The sequence below is a fragment of the Nelumbo lutea genome, chromosome 2 (assembly GCF_056320005.1).
Source record: "Nelumbo lutea isolate HS-2025 chromosome 2, American lotus-T2T, whole genome shotgun sequence".
Taxonomy (NCBI): domain Eukaryota; kingdom Viridiplantae; phylum Streptophyta; class Magnoliopsida; order Proteales; family Nelumbonaceae; genus Nelumbo; species Nelumbo lutea.
In genome coordinates this window covers 58490499-58510890 of record NC_142685.1, presented here as the reverse complement: position 1 = coordinate 58510890, position 20392 = coordinate 58490499, and the positions used below count along the sequence as shown (strand labels likewise).

Sequence of the window (20392 nt, the reverse complement as noted above, 5' to 3'; positions counted from 1 at the left end):
GTTAATACGAGCTGATACGTGTCGATAATTTAAACCTAAATTTTTTACCATTTTTTATTTTTTAAATTTCAATGAACTGATATTTTGACCAAATGGTTCATCCGTTGACCCAGAAACAGGTTTTTTTTTATCGATAATCTCAATAGAGTAGTTACACCTTAAAAACGCTTCGTGAGCAATCGCTTCTTTAACAATGATATAACTAGCTAATGATCCTTTATTGAAACGGGTTTTTTTTATCGATATAACAATCAAGGGTTTTGGAATTGGGAGAAACACCTGCCCCATCACATACACATAGGGCAGCAGCAAGCGGTTTTGGTCTTTGTCCAATGTCCGGGACCATTATTTCTGGGAAAACATCTCTTCTTTCAAAATTCTCTCTTTTCCTTCTCTTTTTATACTTAAAAGAAGCAAGAATCGTTTGAGAACAAGACCACATCTGGGAAATAAACAGCTACAATACATAAAAACATGGATAAGGCTCAGCTAGTGTGTAGCCTGCAGGTCCAACATGATGATGGTAAACTCAAACCGGCGTCCCATCCAAGCTTCAAAATCAAATCTTCCCGGTTCCAAGAGGCTGCCTTGACGTATCACCAGAAGCCCATGCTTGGTAATCCTTTACAAGCTGAATAACCAGCCAAAACAAAAGCAATATTATCAGAACTCAATCAGAAGAAATGTCAACTGTCTTCAAGCAAAACAACTTCAAAATCGACAACAAATAGACAGAAAGAATAATCATCTCAATACAAAGAATACAACAGGGGAAGGATGTGGCTTGTGCACCGAGGGATGAGCTTGTTTGCATCATGGCAGAGAAATGTCAGCCAATGTTTATTTCCTTTTTCTTCTCCTTATCGTCAGAAAAATGAAAGTAAGCTTCCGTATGCATCATTATCTGTTTTAATCGAGACCCATACCAAATTTGCTGGTGTACATTGAAAATCCATGGGTAATGATGGAGGGTGATTTGGCCCGACCTCGTAATACAGGGACACGTGTGCATGACCTGGCTCAATGAACAGCTCAGCCTGACAGCACAACTGCGACTCGACGGAAGAGATACGCTGAATCCAACACTGGCCACTCGGCGGGTTAAGCGACTCGCCGAGGACTCCCACCAAATGTAGGAGATCCCGAGCTCCTCCTAAGGGGCTCCGAGCTCTCCCTTCCTAAGAAGGGAGCACTCCGGTTTTTGGCTAAGTGTCACGAGGGAGAAGCACCTCGGGGCAGCACCGCCTCCAATGCAGGCACCTTGGTGTCGAGACAAACCTGCCCCAGGTGGTCTGGCGTACAATAGCTCGGCAGGCTGCAAGGAAACCAGCCTGACATCCATACCTGCCGAATCCGGTGGCAGGGCTCTGATCCCTTGTCAGGCGGCGTTCTATTTGTTGTCTCCGAAAAGCATGACACGTCTTGCCAATAGCAGTCTGTAGCCGCAACCTGCACCTGCCACACCTGCCCTGGTAGTAACGCATAGGGCAATGGCGGTTATGCCAGGTGTGACCGAGCTTCGACATAAAAGAACCCCAATCCTCATGAAGCAAAGGTATCGAAGCTTAAGCACTTTCAGCACTCTTACTCTCTGTTCTTTCTATGAGATTTCTCCAATTCTAACTTAGCCATCGGAGTGTTCCTGCCGGGAGAACTCCCCAGGAACCCTTCACCTTCTCCTTCCTCTCAGGTGTCGTCCGTTCCAACTAGAAGCCAAGTCACAGCCAGCTAGGAGTGCCCAGATCATGCAGCATCATTTGGCGTCGTCTGTGGGAAGCGTTTCAAAAAGCCTCCCTCTAACTTCTGTGAAACTTCCCTCTCTTTAACTCATCAACAACGACACCCATGGCTTCTTCCAGCAACTCCGGACACTGGAACAACACCCCAGAGGAGCAACTCCAACTGCCCACTGTCTGCATCGGGCAGTTCACCATCCCCCTCTCTGCGGATGGAGTTCCTAGCCTGAACGTGCCTACAGCGGTGGCACCCGTGACTGCTCCGCTACCCCTACAATCGGGACGACCTTCGCCGAACCTACCATCCCCCTTTCAGTGGCCGGCCAAGGTCAACTTGAAGACCTGATGCAGTGCATGCGGGCCATGCAGGCCCAGATGCAGTAGTTTCAACAACTTCAGTTCCACCAGCAGCAAGTGTTGCACCAAGTATCCCAGTATCAGTACCAGCAACAATTCTCGTCACTCCCTCCCCAGCATCTGACTGCACAGCCAACTAAGCCTCATCGCCGCAATGAACTCCCTTCCCGTTGGGGAGAGACTTCAGCATCATCTCATGGAAGGAAGGGAAGACTCCCTACCCTCGCCACACGGCCCGCAGTCAAGTCGGGGGCTTCCCAGCCGGTCAGGCCTGCGTCGCCTCAGCACTCGCAGTTCGAGCCTCTGCTTGCGGAGAACAGGTTTGAAGTGCTAGCCGACGACCTGGAACAAGGTCCTTCTATCCGCAGCTACCGATAGCCATCCTTGCCTCCCCCTAGGCCCATCGAGCTCAGCAACACTGAGGCCAGCAGCACCAACGCCGAGCCGGCCAAGAGGCAGCGGAGACGCCGTCAGGCTCGTCGAACTACCACCACCCACAACCTGCTCGAGCTCAAGGGCAAAACAGAAATAAGTTTGGGAGAGGTAAGAGCTATGCCACTTCTCTCAGTCCCCTCTCCTCTGTCTCTGGAGCTCCTCGCAGACCCCATGCCCAGGGACTTCAAGCTCCTACCGTTGGACAAGTACAACAGGGCCTTCGACCCCAACGACCACGTCGATGCCTTCCAGTCTCAGATGCATCTAGCTAGGGCGAGTGAGTCTTGCATGTGTGTGGCCTTCTCCACTACATTCAAAGGAATAGCCCGCACCTAGTACCGAAACCTCTCGCTGGGCTCAGTAAGGAGCTGGGCGCAGTTCGTGCAGGTCTTCACCTCCCATTTCGTCACCAGTAAGAGATGCCCGAGGACTCAAGAAAGCCTCCTCAGCATAGTCCAAAGGGAGGGGGAGTCCATCCGGAACTACATCAAGTGGTTTAATGACGCTTGCCTGCAGATACCCGACCTGGACCCTACAGTTCGGCTCACCGTGGCCAAACGAGGCATCACCCATAAAGAGTTTAAATGGAACATGGTCGTCAACCAACCCAAGACCGTGACCGAGTCCCTCGAACTCGCAGATCGGTTCATAGGGACAGAGGAAGAGATCAACCAAAAGGACGAGCACGCCCTCAAGAAAAGATTAAGGGAATCGAAACCCTCGGCTCCAAGTCACTACAAGAAGAAGAAGGACCAAGCTCGGGGGGCAAAGCTAGTCCAACCTTTCCGAGCTCCAGTAGCAGAAAGGGTGTTTATGCCCCTCAACACAAAACGAGCCGAGATCCTCATAGCGATCAAGGACGCCCCGTATGTAAAGTGGCCACCACGGCTCAAGGCCGATCCTAACGTTAGGAACAAAAACTTGTATTGTAGTTTCCATAAAGATCACGGTCATAGTACCGAAAGTTGTAAGAATCTCCGTGATGAGATAGACAAAATCATCCATCGCGGATATTTGAGGAATTTTGTACAGCATAGCAATAATAATAATAAGGCAGGTCGGCACAGGGAGCAGAATAAAGAAGCCCCCGAGTCCAACAAACAAGCAAAGCAGCCGTAGAGGCAGCCTACAGACGAGAGGCCAGTCCGAGGAACCATCCACGTAATCGTCGGAGGATCGATTGTCGCGGGCTGCACTTCAGCAGCAGCTCGATCATCGGTCCGCGAAGTTGCCAGAGAAGAACTAAACCACCCAAGTGGGGTCCACTACCCCCACGATGACGCGCTCATCATCAAGATTAGGATCAACGACTTCGAAGTCAAGCGCATCCTAGTAGACTCGGGTAGTTTGACGGATATCCTCTTCAAGGCAGCCTTCGATCAGCTTCAGCTCCCAGAAAGTGACCTGAAGCTCGCAAGCACTCCACTGGTGGGATTCAGTGGTGAGGAGGTCAGGCCTTTGGGGAAAGTCACTATGCCAGTGGAGGTCGGTACCTGGCCCAATGTGGTAAAGCTAAATCACGAGTTCCTAGTGGTCGCGACCCCCTCTCCATACAACGCGATAGTAGGACGGCCCATCACCCACGTCCTGCGAGCGGTAGTCTCCACCTACCACTTGGCGATGAAGTTCCCTACAGACTTTGGAGTCGGAGTGGCACGAGGCGATCAGCTCGAGTCCCGCAAGTGCTACGTTGCCGCCCTCAAAGGAAAGGCCAAGGTAGCTGACGACCTCGAGCTAGGACGACCTGCAGAGCAGTTCGTGGAGCGAGCTACGCCTATCAAGGAGACCATCCCCATCCCGGCTTCAACAGATGATCCAGCTCGGGTACTTGAGATCGGCGCTTCTATCGAGAAGCCCCTGCGGTCCCAACTGGTAAGCTTCTTACTCGAAAACTTAGACATTTTTGCATGGTCAGCGACAGAAATGCCCGGCATAGACCCCAACATTATCACTCACAGACTTGATACTAATCCCGTAGTTAGGCCCGTTAGACAGAAGAAATGCAACCTAGCCCCGAAGCGATGGAGGGCAGTCGACGAGGAGGTGGGGAAACTCCTTGCAGTCGATTATATTAGGGAAGTTCATTACCCGAACTAGGTGGCCAACCCCGTTCTGGTGACAAAGGCTAACGGTAAGCGGCACATGTGCGTCGACTACACCGACCTGAACCGAGCATGCCCAAAGGATTGTTTCCCACTTCCCAGGATTGACCGTCTAGTGGACGTGACCTCAGGGCACGAGTTGCTAAGCTTCTTGGATGCCTATTCGGGCTATAACCATATCAAAATGGACCTAGCTGATGAGGAGAAAACCGCCTTCATAACCGAGTTCGGCCTGTACTACTACAAGATGCCCTTCGGGCTGAAGAACGATGGGGCTACTTTTCAAAGACTTGTAAATAAGTTGTTCGAGTCACTTGTTGGCAAAAATGTAGTGTTATGTAGACGACATGGTCATCAAAACCCAATTTTCACATGAATTAATACAAGATTTACACTCAGTCTTTGGAATCTTGCATAGATTTAATATGAAGTTAAATCCGAATAAGTGTATCTTCGGTGTCACCTCGGGTAAATTCCTAGGGTTCATCGTTAACCGGCAAGGCATTGAGGCCAACCCAAACAAAATCAAAGCCATCCTAGAAATGAGACCACCCCGAAAGTTAAAGGAGGTTCAGAAGCTGAACCGAGTCGGTTAGCCGCCTTAAGTCGCTTTTTTTCCAAGTCAGTGGATCATTGTCTGTCTTTCTTTAAGGCCATAAAAAGCAAAGGCTTTGAATGGACCAAAGAGTGCCAGCTCACGTTCGACGAGCTCAAAAGGCACCTCGCCAGCACCCCAGTCTTGACCAATCCGAAGTGGGTGATGTTTTAGAGTTATACCTCTCGGCAAGTGATGAGGTGGTCAGCTCAGTACTAATAAGAGAAGTAGATCGGGTCCAACGACCTATCTATTATGTCAGTAAAGTGTTGTAGGGAGCAGAGACGAGGTACCCAGAGATAGAAAAGTTAGCCTATGCACTGGTTATAGTAGCCCGAAAGCTCTACCCATACTTCCAAGCTCACACCATCGTTGTCCTTACCAATAAACCTTTGAGGCAAGTTTTGCTCAAGCCCGAGGTATCAAGAAGGTTGACAAAGTGGGTCATCGAGCTCAGTGAGTACGAACTCCAGTATAAACCGCGAACTGCTATCAAGGCCCAAGCCTTGGCAGATTTCCTCACAGAATGCACCTTTAGCTCCAAAGTCCCCAAGCCGGTGGAACACGAGGCCCCCAGTACGGGAGAGCTCGGAGTTCTCAAGCTGGTTGAACTCAAGCGTTGTGAAGTAGCAACCAACGCGGCATCTCTCCTAGTTAGGCCAAGCCCGAACTGGGATGAAGAACACTGGATCCTTCACGTAAATGGCTTGTCAAATCGGCAGGGCAGTGGAGCAATGATCGTTCTGTACGGGCCAAGCAGTGTGAAACTGGAGTATGCACTACGCTTTGAGTTCGCGGCATCCAACAACGAAGCAGAGTATGAGGCGCTGCTAGCCGGGCTGGATCTTGTAAAGGAAGTGAAAGCCAAGCACACCATCGTCTGCAGTGACTCCCAGTTCGTGGTCAACCAAGTTCTGGGTGAGTACGAAGCTCGCGAACCAACCATGTTAGCATACTTAGCCAAAGTAAGAGGGACTCTGCTCAACTTCTGGTCACACTCCATCCAACAAATCCCAAGATCAGAGAACGTTGAGGTCGATGCCCTATCGTGGTTAGCCAGCATGGGAGATAGCACCATGAGGACTATGTATATAGAAAGTTTGCCTCGGCCTAGCATTCTCAGGGGGGCAGAGGAGGTCGCTCCTATCGTTCAAGCAGAGCCGAGATGGATGGATCCACTCACAAGCTTTCTGCTACATGGGGCCCTCCCCGCAAATCATAATGCTGCCAGGAGGGTAGAGCGCCAGGCAACCAAATACGTCATGATAGACGGACGGTTGTACCGAAGATCCTATACACTCCCCTACATGCACTGTCTGCGACCCTCGAAATCCGAGCTCGTCCTCCGTGATACTCATGAAGGCCTGTGCGGTGGACACTTGGGGGGCAGGGCCCTCGCTCAAAAAGCACTACGACATGGGTACTACTGGCCAACCATTAAAGCAGATACAACCAAGCTTGTCAAAAAATGCAACAAGTGCCAGAAGCACGCCAACATCCACCACCAGCCTGCTGCCGACCTGAAATACCTCACTAGCCCATGGCCATTTGCACAATAGGGGATTGACATACTCGGGCCATTTCCGCCAGCAATAGGACAAAGAAAGTTCCTAGTGGTGGGTCGAAGTTGAACCTCTCACAACAATCACTGCTCGGAACGTGCAAAACTTCTTTTGCAAGAACATAGTGTGTCATTTCGGATTACCTCGGGTACTGATCTCCGACAATGGTAAGCAGTTTGAAGACATCAAGTTCCAAAACTGGTGCCGAGACATGGGAATTCAGTAGAACTTCACCTCGGTGGTGCACCCTCAGGCAAATGGCCAAACGGAAGTTACGAACAGGGCTATCCTTCGAGGACTAAAAGCGCACCTGGACCGAGCTAAGGGACTGTGGATGGACGAGCTGCCCAGTGTACTATGGGCTTACCGTACCACAGAAAAAACTACCACAAGAGAAACACCCTTTAACCTTACATACGGCACCGAAGCAGTCATCCCAACCGAGATTGAAGTACCCTCGCTGAGATTAGAAGCATATGAAGATAAAGCAAATGAAGACGAGCTACGCACCAACCTCGACATGCTAAACGAAGTACGGGACTTCGCATACATCAGGACCGCAGCCTACCAACAAAGAATAGCTCGGTACTATAACGCCAAGGTCAAAAAGCGGACTCTCCGTGTTGGCAATCTGGTTCTTCACAAGGTTATGGTGCCTGAGCCCGGTGTTGGCAAGCTCGGTCCGAATTACGAAGGACCCTACCGAGTAAAGCGAGTACTCGGGGAATGAACATGCGAACTCGAAACCCTAGAAGGGAAACAAGTACCTCAGGCGTGGAATATTGTCAACCTAAGACAATATTACCCATAAATCACCGAATTGGGTAGACCGCAAGTTGCTCCTAGAGCCTAAGGGCCAATTCGTCGAGCTAGCGCCGACCTCAGCAACACGAGATCCAATCACCCCCTCAATAGGGGCAGACTTTAGGAAAATGGACCACAAGTCACTCTCAGGGCTAAAGGGCCAAAATGTCGAGCTAACAAAGACCTCGGCGCAATAAAACTCCGATAGCGGACCACCACTGTGACGTGGATAAATTTTAAGGGGCTACCACAATACATGACATATCGAGGGCGTAAGTAGACCAGCGGATCCCGCGACTCTTAGCTCACCTCGGCATACAACCAGAAGATAGTTCGGACACATGCACTACTATGCCTTACTTTGCCTTACTGTGTCTTACTACGACAACATTACCCATAAATTACCGAATTGAGTAGACCACGGGTCGCTCCTAAAGCCAAAGGGCCAATTCACCGAGCTAGCAACGACCCCGGCAACACGAGACCCAGTCACCACCTCGGCGGGGCCAATGCGCCGAGCTAACTGAGGACCTCGGCAACATGGCCCGACCTCATAGCACAGGGACACGTGTGCGTGACCTGGCTCAACGAACAGCTCAGCCTGACAACACAACCGCGACTCGACAGGAGAGACACGCCGAGTCCAACATTGGCCACTCGACGGGTTAAGCGACTCGTCGGGGACTAACACCTGACCAACCTTGACTCCCACCAAGTGTAAGAGATCCCGAGCTCCTCCTAAGGGTCCCCGAGCTCTCCCTTCCTAAGAAGGGAGCACCCCGATTTTTGGAGTGTCTCGAGGGAGAAGCACCTCGGGGCAACACCGCCTCCAATGCAGGCACCTCGGTGCCGAGACAAACCTACCCCAGGTGGTCCGACGTACAATAGCTCGATAGGCTGCAAGGAAATCTGCCTGACATCCGTACCTGTTGGATCCGGTGGTAGGGCTCTGATCCCTTGCCAGGCGGCGTTCTGCGAGGTGTTGAGACAAACCTACCCCAGGTGGTCCGACGTACAATAGCTCGATAGGCTGCAAGGAAACATGCCTGACATCCGTACCTGCTGGATCCGGTGGTAGGGCTCTGATCCCTTGCCAGGCGGCGTTCTGCTTACCAGGCGGCATTCTGTTTGTCGTCTCCGAAAAGTGTGACACGTCTGTCGAGTCCATACCTGGTAATAGCAGTCTGTATCCACAACCTGCACCTGCCACACCTGCCCTAGCAGTAACGGTTAGGGCAATGGCGGTTATGCCAAGTGTGACCGAGCTCCGACATAAAAGAACCCCAATCCTCACGAAGCAAAGTTATTGAAGCTTAAGCACTTTCAGCACTCTTAATCTCAGTTCTTTCTGTGAGATTTCTCCAGTTCTAACTTAGCCATCGGAGTGTTCTCACTGGGAAAACTCCCCGGGAATCGTTCACCTTCTCCTTCCTCTCAGGTGTCGTCCATTCCAACCAGAAGCCAAGTTACAGCCAGCTAGGAGTGCCCAGATCGTGCAGCATCAGTTAACATGAACGATGGTATGAATAAATAAATGGTGGGAATGCTTTAATGGGATTGACAAAGCATGCAAAGATCATAGACCAACATTAACGGAACGAGGGAAAAATGATCGGTGAATCTGACTTTTTTCCAGTACTTTGTCAAACAGAAATGCAGCATATATGCATTAGACGTTTGTAAAAAGAAAATTTTATAGGAGACCGTAGTAATTTTAACCGTGGGTTGCCACCTGGTATTGTCTATTTCAGTTAGTTAAATCATTTTGGTCAATATGAATAAGTGGGTTAACTAAAACCTCCCCTTCTCTCAACTGTTCATTTTAAGTGTCCATCCTTCATCTTCATGAACACACCTGACTTAACTTTAAACTACTCTTCACTCAAATGTTACAAAGCAAGGTTGCACGGATTCAGACATGAGAGTCGGAGACTCGGAATGTGACACGTCTGGGAGTCCAACTTGGCAAACCCAAAAAATAGTAGTAGGATTCATGGACACATCTCACATAATTAATATTATATTTTATATATATTATGATTTTTTAATATTATTTTTAAATGTGTTTATTTTCTTACCTACGGTTTAAGTAGTACCCCTGCTTTTCCCAAAAGGTTTCTTCTGGGTTCCAAGAGGGCTTAGACAAGGAGACACATTATCCCTTCTGCTATTTAATTTAGTGACTGAAGTTCTTAGCTGACTATTAAAGAATGGCAGATGAGAGGGAGGTGACCCAAGTTTTAGAATAGACAGAGAAGTACAAGATGTATCTCATTTATACTTTTCTTTTGTTATCTCATAACTCATTTATACTTGTTGACAATGTTATAAGTTTGGGGTAATCTCATGGATTGGAAGATGAGTGGATTCAAAAATTATTCCTTGGAGACTCTCTCTCTCTCTCTCTCTCTCTCTCTCCCCTCTCCCCCTACCCCCTCTTCCATTTTTTATCTGCTTTGAACATACCTCTCTTCTATTCTCAGATCTGGGACACTTTCACCATAGATTCTCATCAACATACCACAATAATCCATCCCTTCCTCCTAACTTCTCAAATCTGAAGCACCTTCTTTACCCATCACTTCTCCAGTCATAATGTGCTTATATAATTTTGATAAGTTGAATTTGCAGGTTAATCGTTATCCACTTTTTTTCTACATTCACTCATGTCATAGTAAGGGGTCATTGCTTAGTGCAATGGTAAAATCTTCGGTAACTAACTAGAATGCCAAAGCTGATCTCCATATCCAGTCCACCCTCCCAAGACCCTCCTCATTGGGACCAATATTGGGTAATGACTTTTTTTACATTAAGGAGCTAAAAGTCTATCACTAGAAATAATCATCATGAAATTGGTAAGAAAATAAGCAATAAATCTCTAGAAGTTTCACCAACCTGTGTCATAAACCGGGGAAGCATTATCCTCAATATTTGTTCAAGGACTTGAGTTCCAGTTGATTCAATCACTTCCACTGGAATTGGTCAAAATGGAAACGGAATATCAATGGTAACCTGAATGACATAATGATACAGCAATGTCAAAAGTTGGGAGCAATAGAGTCCATTTTATCGTACACCACATTACAATCTCAACCTACATAAATATCAAAAGTTACCTCAATGACTGTATCTGAGGTTAGCTTCTGGACTGCTGAGTCACTCTGCTCACTACCACAAGATATTTGATTCACCATTGAAGCTGCATTTCTTATACTAAATCAGTGTCAAAGGACTCCTGAAAATGAATTGCAAATTTAATTTAGACCTTAAGGACCCAAAAGTTGATTACATGCACAATGAAAGAAATTTCATGTCAAATTGCACCACCAGAAACACACCCACTATGAAAATGCAAACCAACTAACGGCAAGAATTTACAGGACTCTGAAAGGCAATGGCATAGCAAACCACTGAACTGGAGGCCCTAAAGAAGTAGGGAAACAGGAATTTTGGAGGAAGATTCATGACCTAATTGAATGATTTTCTTTATCTATTTAAAAGTAAAATTAACTAGAAAGAAGAGAGGGAAGAGTCCAAGCCCAGACTACAATTCAAGGAAATGGAGTGTAGGATGGAAAGGATAGAATTACAACAATAATGCCATCCTATATGGTAGGCAGCCCTACCACTCCACTTTTAGCAACGCTTTTCACCAAATCAGTGGCCAAACTAGGAATCCAAGTGGAAAAGCTGTTCAACCTAGAAATCATCCTCTACCATAAAAGCATAAGCTAGACCCAAGGCCCCCTGCAAGTCTTTTTAGTGCATCCCAATTACATTGCCAAAGTCTCCTTCAATCTCCAACAGACCAAAGCCTTGGGACTAGATAGTTTTAAACCCTAGAAATAGAAATAAAACCAATGCTCTGAAAGGGTCCCTGTTTCCTTTCAGACCTGAGAAAATCAAAACGGTGGCTCATCATTTCTACCTTCCCCAACACCTGAATGACCTTTGTTTCTTACAGTTAGTTAACACCAATTGGTGCGAAATACATTTCCTAAAATAATTTTTATCAGTGGAATATTTCTAATTTGTTAGTTAAAAACTTATAGTTTTTTTGCCTCTAATTTAATTAACTAATTCTTTGAGGGCTGTTGTATATTTCCCAAATTTAGTTAAAAACCTCAAGATTTTTCTGATTATGATCTAATTAACCTCTTCTCTGAAGATTGTTTTGTATTGCTCAGTTCTATTTTCTTCCTTTTGCATGTTTGAGCTGACAATATATAACTATAGGAGTTTATTATCTAGTAGGTAGAAATTAACATGTAAAACTCAGATGTCAATCTCTATCTTCATTTTCTTTTTTCAATATGACATAGTAACAAGGGACTTTCAGATTGTCATCAGCTGGAGGCAAGAGGGATCAGATGGCCCCTGTTCATTACATAATCAAATTATAGATGCTAGATCCTCAGCATCCAAATTGAACATTTCATTAAATGGAGTTTGACTGCCCCTTTGGCTAATGGTTTTGCTAGGTGGGTTGGGGGTCAAAGGATTTGAGTTTATCAGGAAGCTTCTAATATTGGATTCATCTTTTGGATTAAGAGCATAGTTAGTAAATACATGTGCATCATGAATATAATAGGGGAAACGCTTGTGTACAATTTGAAACTGAGAGCAAGGAATATGGAAAAGATAAATGTTCATTTGCATGCTTAATGCGTTCTCATTTAAAAAGTTTGGCACATTTTATCACTAAAATTATAAATACGCAAAAAATGTAACTATTTTTAAAGTTTTAAACATCTATAAAATTAAAAGCTCTCAATACATCAACATCTTAAAGATATGTCTCAGCACTTTCATCCAAATCATTTAGCTTAACTTTTTGGCGCTGTAGGGAAAAAAGTGCAAAGACAAACATCTCAAACTTACTCTGATAGTGTAGAAACCTTCTAAGGACCATACCATTGCTTCATGTAATGGTAAAATCTCAGACTAACAAGCATGAGAATGCAGGTTCAAATCTGACAGTGCCCAGTTCGTACAAAAAATACTGCCAAAAGAAAGGCTTTGCATCCAGTGTACCTCTCCCAAGACCCCAATAGCTAGAACCAACATTGGGTAATGGCTTCTTTATATGGAACCCTTCACAAGACCCTAGTTTCCACCTGTCGTCCAATATATGGTAAGACTAAAAGTTCCAATCCGCTGCCAAGTTAAGAAAATTTAAGTTTTGGAAAGTCTAAAACATCAAGTTCAAGAAGACTGTTGTCTCAATCTTGCTAGAGTTGCAGTTACCAATCAGACCTAAGAGGGGGAAATGACTTTGACCTCCATGACTTTATAATCTATATGTTAGCAATTGCAAAGGGCCAGGGCTACCCAAAGGCCAACCCTCAAGCTTAAACTTCAAAGTATTAAGACCTCAAGGAGGCTTCCTTATCAACCATGATATCAACATTTACAATTAAGAGGACCAAGCAATCAACTTGCACTCCCTCGTAGTACCTTTGAGACAGTAACCTTTGAAATATTTCTTTCCTGCCTCCAAAACACACCAAACAATAGCAAATGAAGAATGAGGACAGAAGATTTGCTCCTGTCAACAAGAATGATGTGCCACTAGACTACAGGTCAACAATATCCAATGACAACTGGATATAACTCCATTAACTTGAAGTAACTCTAAATATCATCCTTCTGAGAAGGAGCAGATTATTCATCAATTTGCCTTCCCTCTTTCACATAGAACACAGATTGGAAGGTTTTTATTGTTTCCTCTTCAGCAAAACATTCATACTCTGATTCTCATGAAGAAAACCAATGGCATGCATGCTTTAGGATTAAGGAGGCCAAAAGATCCTGATCTTAAACTACAAGTGCCACTTTCTTATCATTTGCATACCTCTAAAGCAAGAGAAATCATACCTGTGGGGAAGGTGCCAAACATTGATGAGCTGACCGCTATCCTCAGTGTAGGGTGGGACTCCCACATAGAGCCAAATGTACCACTAAAGCTATTTGGAACCCAGTGTGTGAATGAATGGAAAGGAAGCTAGCCTCATGGAAATCTAAAATTCTAATTATCTCTCAACAAGAGCAAAAGCAACTTTGCTAAAGAACACCTTATCTCAGTTTCCTAATTTCTTCATGTCCCTATTCCCCATGCCAGCTGGGATGGCAGAGACATCAGAGAAATCACAGAGATGCCTCTTGTGGAGAGGTTGGAGCAAGGAGCATGAATAAACCTAATGGATTGGGGACATATTTGTAAGTCCAAATTAGCCAGGGGCATGGAGAGGTTTGGGAAGATTCCACTGCAGCTCCAATGGATTAAATAGAAAGTAGGGGACCTAGGGGCAGGGGACGGAATAAATTTCTGGAAAGACATCTGGTGTGATAACAGGGCTCTGATGGATATGTTCCCTTCACCTATCACCCTAGCTGATAATAGGGTAGCAAAGGTAGAAAATTTATACGAGTATTGGGGGTGCAGTGACATGGTGTCCTTCCTTTAGAAAGAAAATCTGAATGATTGGGAGACAGGACCTGGCTGCTTTAATCAGATTACTCAAAAACACAACTTCATGGCCAGGTGAGGGGAATTAAAGGTTATGGAGGTGGGACAGCTCAGGCAAATTCTCAGTTGGGCCTTTTTTCAAGAAGTTGATGAAAGTTTAAATGCAACTGGAAACACAAAACAACTCAGGTAGTAGGTGGTTTGCTATTAAAAATTCAAGCCAAAAGCTTGCTATTAAACATCATACTTGATTAGAAATCCCGCCACAAGTGCAACGGGTCACTCTGATGTTCACACCCTAACTTCATGCATCTCTCATGATCCCAGCAAGATAATGTAAGTCACGCACCCTCTTTCTTGCTCCTCTAAGCAGTTATTTGGTTTGTAGAATGGATTCCAGCAACTTATGCACATCTTCCAAGGCTTCTAACTCTTAGTTCGTGGCAGCAATTGGGCTGGTTCAGTGCTTGTTCAAGGCACCAATGGTTAAACACAAACTAGGACAGGTTTTGCCAGCAACTATTGCAAGAAACAATGGATGATTTGGAGAAAAATGCTAAAGCAATAGAGCTGGACAAATTAGGGTTTTCTCCAGATCCTTTAAGACTTCTTAATGCCTAGATAAATTCCTAATCCAATTGGGAAAGTGTGGGTTGCTCCTCTCCTAATCAAACATGCCTTTCCTTATGCTAGGAGACTAGGACAGGTCTTAGTCAAACTAAGAAACTAACTGCTAACAAATCAGCCCACTAATCTGTCTATAAATCTAATACCTTGTGAGAGAATGAGTTTGTTTGGTGTGGGACTCGTAGGAGTTCAATTAAAACCAATAATAAGATCCCCCAACAATGCCCTCACACTTTATGTTTGAGCTCTACCGCCCTCAGTGCGCAAACCCATTGGTCTTAAATTAAATGTTAATCCATCAAATTTTGGGCCTAATAAACACTTACAACATAATCCTTCTACCATTAATACCCAGTATTGAGAAGAACAATGGAAAGACTTGTTCCCCACTCTAAGAAAATCAATGTTGTGTCTTATGCCATGATGGAATCCCGACAAAAACCATTTAGAAAATCCATTTAGAAAATAAATAGTTTATAGTTTATTTTCTAAATAAAGTATTTACTACATACTAAATACATTTTGCAAAAACAATTCCAAATCAACTTTAAAACAATTCCAGATCACTATCACAATGATCAATTACCCCAAATTCCCATTCTTATCTGCACCAACATACCCAGATATTGACCACGAAAGGACCTCACCAGTTGGCAACAAATAAGTATGGAATTCAGTAGACTACCACCATCAAGTATGAGGAACATGTGCAACAATCTAGATGCACCACCATTCATAAAATCCAGGACCATCTAGAATTAGTCGAATTCAGTGTTTCTTAAGCACCAACATACCTTGGGTCTAGACCTATTCACGGGCCGGGTTCAAGTTGGGCTTTGCCTCCTTATAAACAGAATACATTTAGACCTGATCCTGGCCCACATATAAAGCCCGAATTCCAGCCTATAAATTGGGCAAGAAGCTTTGTTTTTACTCAACAACAAAACTGATTTATTTTAGGGAAATTGTCAAAAACTCACCATGAGTTTTCAGCATTTCTCATAAACTCACCACAGCTTTTCAAAATGTCTAAAACTCACCATGTCACTAACTTGATGTTAAAGAGACTAACGGCTGTTAATATATTACTATTTTAACCTTCATAGAAAAATATAAAATATACATATATTTTAATATTTAGATATGAAAAAAAGGAAAAAGTTCAAAAAATATTTTCAAATATAAATACATAAAAAAAGAAATTGCAAAAAATATAAAAAATTATAGAAATTGTACACAAAATAAAAAATTATTTTCAAATTATAGAAACTACAGGAATTGAAAAAAAAAATCAGAAAATAAAAATTGTAGAAAAAACACCAAAAATTATAGAAAAACACAGAAATTACAAATAAATAACAAAAAATACAGGAAATATTATAGATTGTAGAAAATAGAAATATGTAAAAAAAAAAACAGAAATTATAAAAAGCATTATAAATTTGAACAATACACTAAAATTAAAAAAAATAAAATAAAATTGAAATTTTAACAAGACCCTTTTTCCTTTAACTCACCATTCAAGGGTGATTTGGTCATAAAAATTGTTATTTATGCTGATGTGTACACCTCTGTTAAGAAACATTAACGGTGCACTAACGGAAGGTGAGTTTTGGAAAATAAAAACTTACTGACATGGTGAGTTTTAGACGTTTTGAAAGACTGGTGAGTTTAAGAGAAATGCTGAAAACTCATGGTGATTTTTAGACAATTTCCCTTTATTTTATCATTTAAACAACCTCAAAACCCAAAAATATTGAAAGATCTCGCAATGGCTTGAGAAAAGAGAAGAGGAACAAATAAAAAAACATATTATATATTATTAAATATATATTTTTATTATATAAAATACATTAGGTTGGGCTCGTGCTCAAGCCTAGCGTTTTGGGCCCAAGCCCAAGCCTACTGGCCTAAAATCATATCCAAGCTCAACCCATGATGGCCCAGCCTGGACCATTAGGTTACCCAACCCATGAACAGGTCTACTTGGATTTAACCCTAGCAGTTGAGACAAACTGCTCCTTCCCTTAGGGCAGCATAAGTGTATCAAAATTGCCAACATAAACTACCCCAGTCTATTCACAGGTTGAGAACATTTAGCCTACTAATTATGATGGTCTTAAACCATCCTCATGATTAACATAATCCTAAAATCTACATCAAGGACAACTCACAAAAATATACCCATTGACACAAGTAACTGTATAAGAAACTAAACTTTTTATTCATGATAAAGCAGTTTAAATGCAATATTGGGTCCTAGAGGCATGCATATCAAATAGATGAGAAGTGATAACGTGGGCAAACTTTCCATACAAAGAAATTGGGTCCCACATATCCCATCAAAAGAGGGATTCCTACTCTAGACTGCAATGTTGGCAAAAAGTCACACCAGAGATGGTCTGGAGAGAAGGGGTCACTAAGCTGTGTATTCTGTGGGTAGGAAAGGGAAACAATAGATCACTTATTCCTCAATTGTTTGTTCCACTGCTAAGATGTATAAACACTTGTGCAGAATTCTAACCTTCAGTTAGTGCCTGACAAGGTCTTTACAGGAACATTTGTTGGGTTGGAAATCTGGAGAAGTCAACAGCAGAGAGAGAAATCTATGGAGTACAATCCCAGCAGTTGTGACTTGATGCATCTAGAGGGAGAGATATCTCAGAATATTTGAAGATGAGAATTGTTCTTCAGAGGAGCTAATTAGAATTTAGAAGAGAAATGGGTGCAATTCACCCTTGGCCATGCAGGAGAAATTCAAGGACATTTCATGCCGTGCATATTTTGAGTTTGAAATTCTATTTTCTTGAGGGATATGTCAAGCCCCCTTTTTTGGGCTGAATCAATTTGTTTAGTCTAATTACTCACTACATTCTTTTTTCTGTACATGGCGTTCCCACTTCAATATAAATGCAAAATTGCACCCTTTACTCAAGAAAGAAAAAAAAAATAACCAAGTGACAATCCTAAATCTTAAAAGCTCCAAAGAAAAAACCCCATGTTTGCTGCCTATACATTCAATTTCTTATATTTAATTGCAGATAACTTTAGCCAACTGAGAAAAAAAATATACCACTACATTTGTCAAAAGAATCAAGCATACCAAGAAGAGTTTACCAAGAATAGTATCATTATCTCTACCCAGTGCCTAGCAGTTACTAACTTAGATCCACTTATTCAACCAAAAGTAGTAGGTAGGCTTCAGGGTTGCAATTAATTACTTTGTCCCGCAGAACAGAGGAAGGGAATTTCGTACCATGAAATTTCTCGTTTTGTGCAACCACAATTGGTGAACCTTCCAACTATAACCAGCCACAATAAACAAATAATCACGATACAATCAAATACGACAAAAAAAAAGATTATTTCATTTTACTTGCTCATTCTTTCTTGACAGCAGGAGGGACAGAACAGAGAGAGAGTGAGAAAGAAACAGAGAAACAAAGAGCAAATGAATAAGATACCTTGCAGGACAAGAGTCTAATGCAGCAGCCATTAGGTTGCTCTTCAACTCTAACAAGCAGGCCAGGACAGACTTCAAAAGAAAAGAATTTGATCCGGTACACGTAACAGCGAAAGGTGTTGTCATCAACCCGTTCAATCCGCTCAGCATCCAACACAGAATACTGGCTTGCAGGCAAGCTCATATACTCCCCTGAAACCAACAAAAATAGAAAACAAAAACAACTTAGATCAGTGAAAACCCACCTTTACCCCTCTGCTTCCTTTCGCCATATCCTCAATAATTACTAACTCAGTGGACGTTCGAGTTGCTGAACATAAACTGATTCAGACCGCCTCGCAACAAACCGTGCTTTCGGTGTAGAATCTGCAAGAATGCTAACAGAAAATTTACGGGTATTACGCGCAGACGAAAATAAACCGAAACCTGCACTTCTAAAACATGGAATTCGAGGCTTTCTGGGAGAAGAGAAAGAGTTAAAGCGCATAGAGTTGTTGAGCGCCATCTGCAGTGGCACCAGAGAAAAGCCAGGGATTATGTAATGACTGAAATGGTCGAAGGATAAGACGAGTAATCACCAGTGAGGGACATTATTAGACTAACCCCTATAATAAACACCCCACGTGCACAATAGAATTTAGAAGCTGACATTTGCTAACTTGCTCCAGTATTAGGAAACAGAAAAATGGTAAAAGACTGGTAATTCCAGATTTATCATCGTATCACATAAATCCACGTTAAGAAACCTAATTGAAGTCAGCATCAATCACATCAAAACTAATGGACAAGACCACTACAAATCACCTCGCAAATCACCTAGAATTTTGATCATAAAAACCAAGAACTAATAAACAAAAACAAGTGCAGAAAACACATGGAACAGAGCAATTGCAACTGAAAAATTGGCGCTTTTTCATTGACAGAGATCTTGGGTTCATTGAGCTCACAAATTACACATAAAGAAAGTATCCAATCTTTACATTCAAAAAACCCTAACAGCAACACGAAACAACCAATAGATCCAAGGTACACAAATCAGAGAAAATAACCTAATCTATGAAAACTTAAGAACTTGTAAACTTAGTAACAGCCTTGGTTCCTTCAGATACAGCGTGTTTCGCAAGCTCTCCAGGCAACACCAGGCGGACGGCGGTCTGAATTTCCCGAGAGGTTATGGTCGGCTTCTTGTTATACCTAGCAAGCCTGGAAGCCTCCTGAGCAAGCTTCTCAAAGATATCGTTGATGAAGCTGTTCATAATTCCCATAGCCTTGCTCGAGACACCGATATCGGGGTGAACCTGCTTCAGGACCTTGAAGATGTAGATCTTGTAGGTCTCAGAGCTCTTCTTGATTCGCTTCTTCTTCTTGTCCGGTGCGGAAGCGTCCTTGGGAAGCTTCTTCTCTGCCTTGGGCTTCTTCTCTGCAACTGGAGCCTTCTCGGCCTTCTTCTCCTCTGCTGGCTTCTTCTCTGCGGGCTTCTTCTCTGCCTTGGGCGCCATTGGAATGTCTGGAAAAAGGCTTTTGGAGGATAAAGGAGTTCTACGGGGCTTCGGGGTATGCAACAAACTTCTTCGATTTTGTTGATTTTGGAGTGAGAGAGGACGTTTATTTATATAGAGATTAGGACGCAAGATGTGATTGGCTGCCTTTCTTCGACACGGATCGACGGGAATGAACCGTCGATGAGGAAAAGTAGAAATGGGCGGTAAGGATTAAATCATGGTTAGCGGGAGTAGTAGAAGAAAAGGAAATTTCTGGGTACGAGTTTTAAAATAGCGCCTTTCAAGTTTCACGGCTGTTCACATTAAACTTGAAATTAGAAGAGAGACCAAGTGTATGTTTGGTTAACGCCGCCACATCAGCGCCATAGGCGTTGGTGTTTATCGAAGATGAAGCAAAATGAAACAATTATTTAGGGGAACCGTGGCCGTTTTTCAAAAAAACGGTGCCACATTGGATTTATATAGGCGTTTCAACGAAGCTCATGTATCTCATTATTTGGTTCAGCCGATTATTAAAAAATCAAACATGTCTCAAAAATTGAAACCCCACTATGGTGTTTCGTGCATCAATAAACTGTTTTCCCCAATGGTTGATTGATGTGTATCCTATGTGGCACTGTATGGACATACATGAAAAACAGTGATAAAAATTACTTTATCAAATAGTATAATGTAGCTCACTACCTATATGGCAAAAGCGTTTTTTGTGAATAATGGGTCTTGGATGAATGGACATTTTT

The 20392-nt window shown here is 43.5% G+C and overlaps 1 protein-coding gene and 1 pseudogene across 2 annotated transcripts; both read right to left on the bottom strand.

Moving 5' to 3' along the window:
• Positions 1-366: 366 nt before the first annotated feature.
• On the bottom strand, positions 367-18739 carry LOC148870965 (uncharacterized; annotated as a pseudogene). Its single transcript, XR_016107340.1, has 6 exons — positions 18442-18739; positions 18152-18342; positions 17944-17989; positions 10708-10790; positions 10487-10603; positions 367-631 (listed from the first exon to the last, which is right to left on the bottom strand). The product of XR_016107340.1 is annotated as an uncharacterized LOC148870965 (transcript).
• Positions 18740-19038: 299 nt separating this feature from the next.
• On the bottom strand, positions 19039-19887 carry LOC148870964 (histone H2B.1). Its single transcript, XM_088970343.1, has one exon. The coding sequence runs from the start codon at positions 19647-19649 to the stop codon at positions 19215-19217; it is 435 nt and encodes a 144-aa protein (XP_088826469.1). The 5' UTR covers positions 19650-19887; the 3' UTR covers positions 19039-19214.
• Positions 19888-20392: the final 505 nt, after the last annotated feature.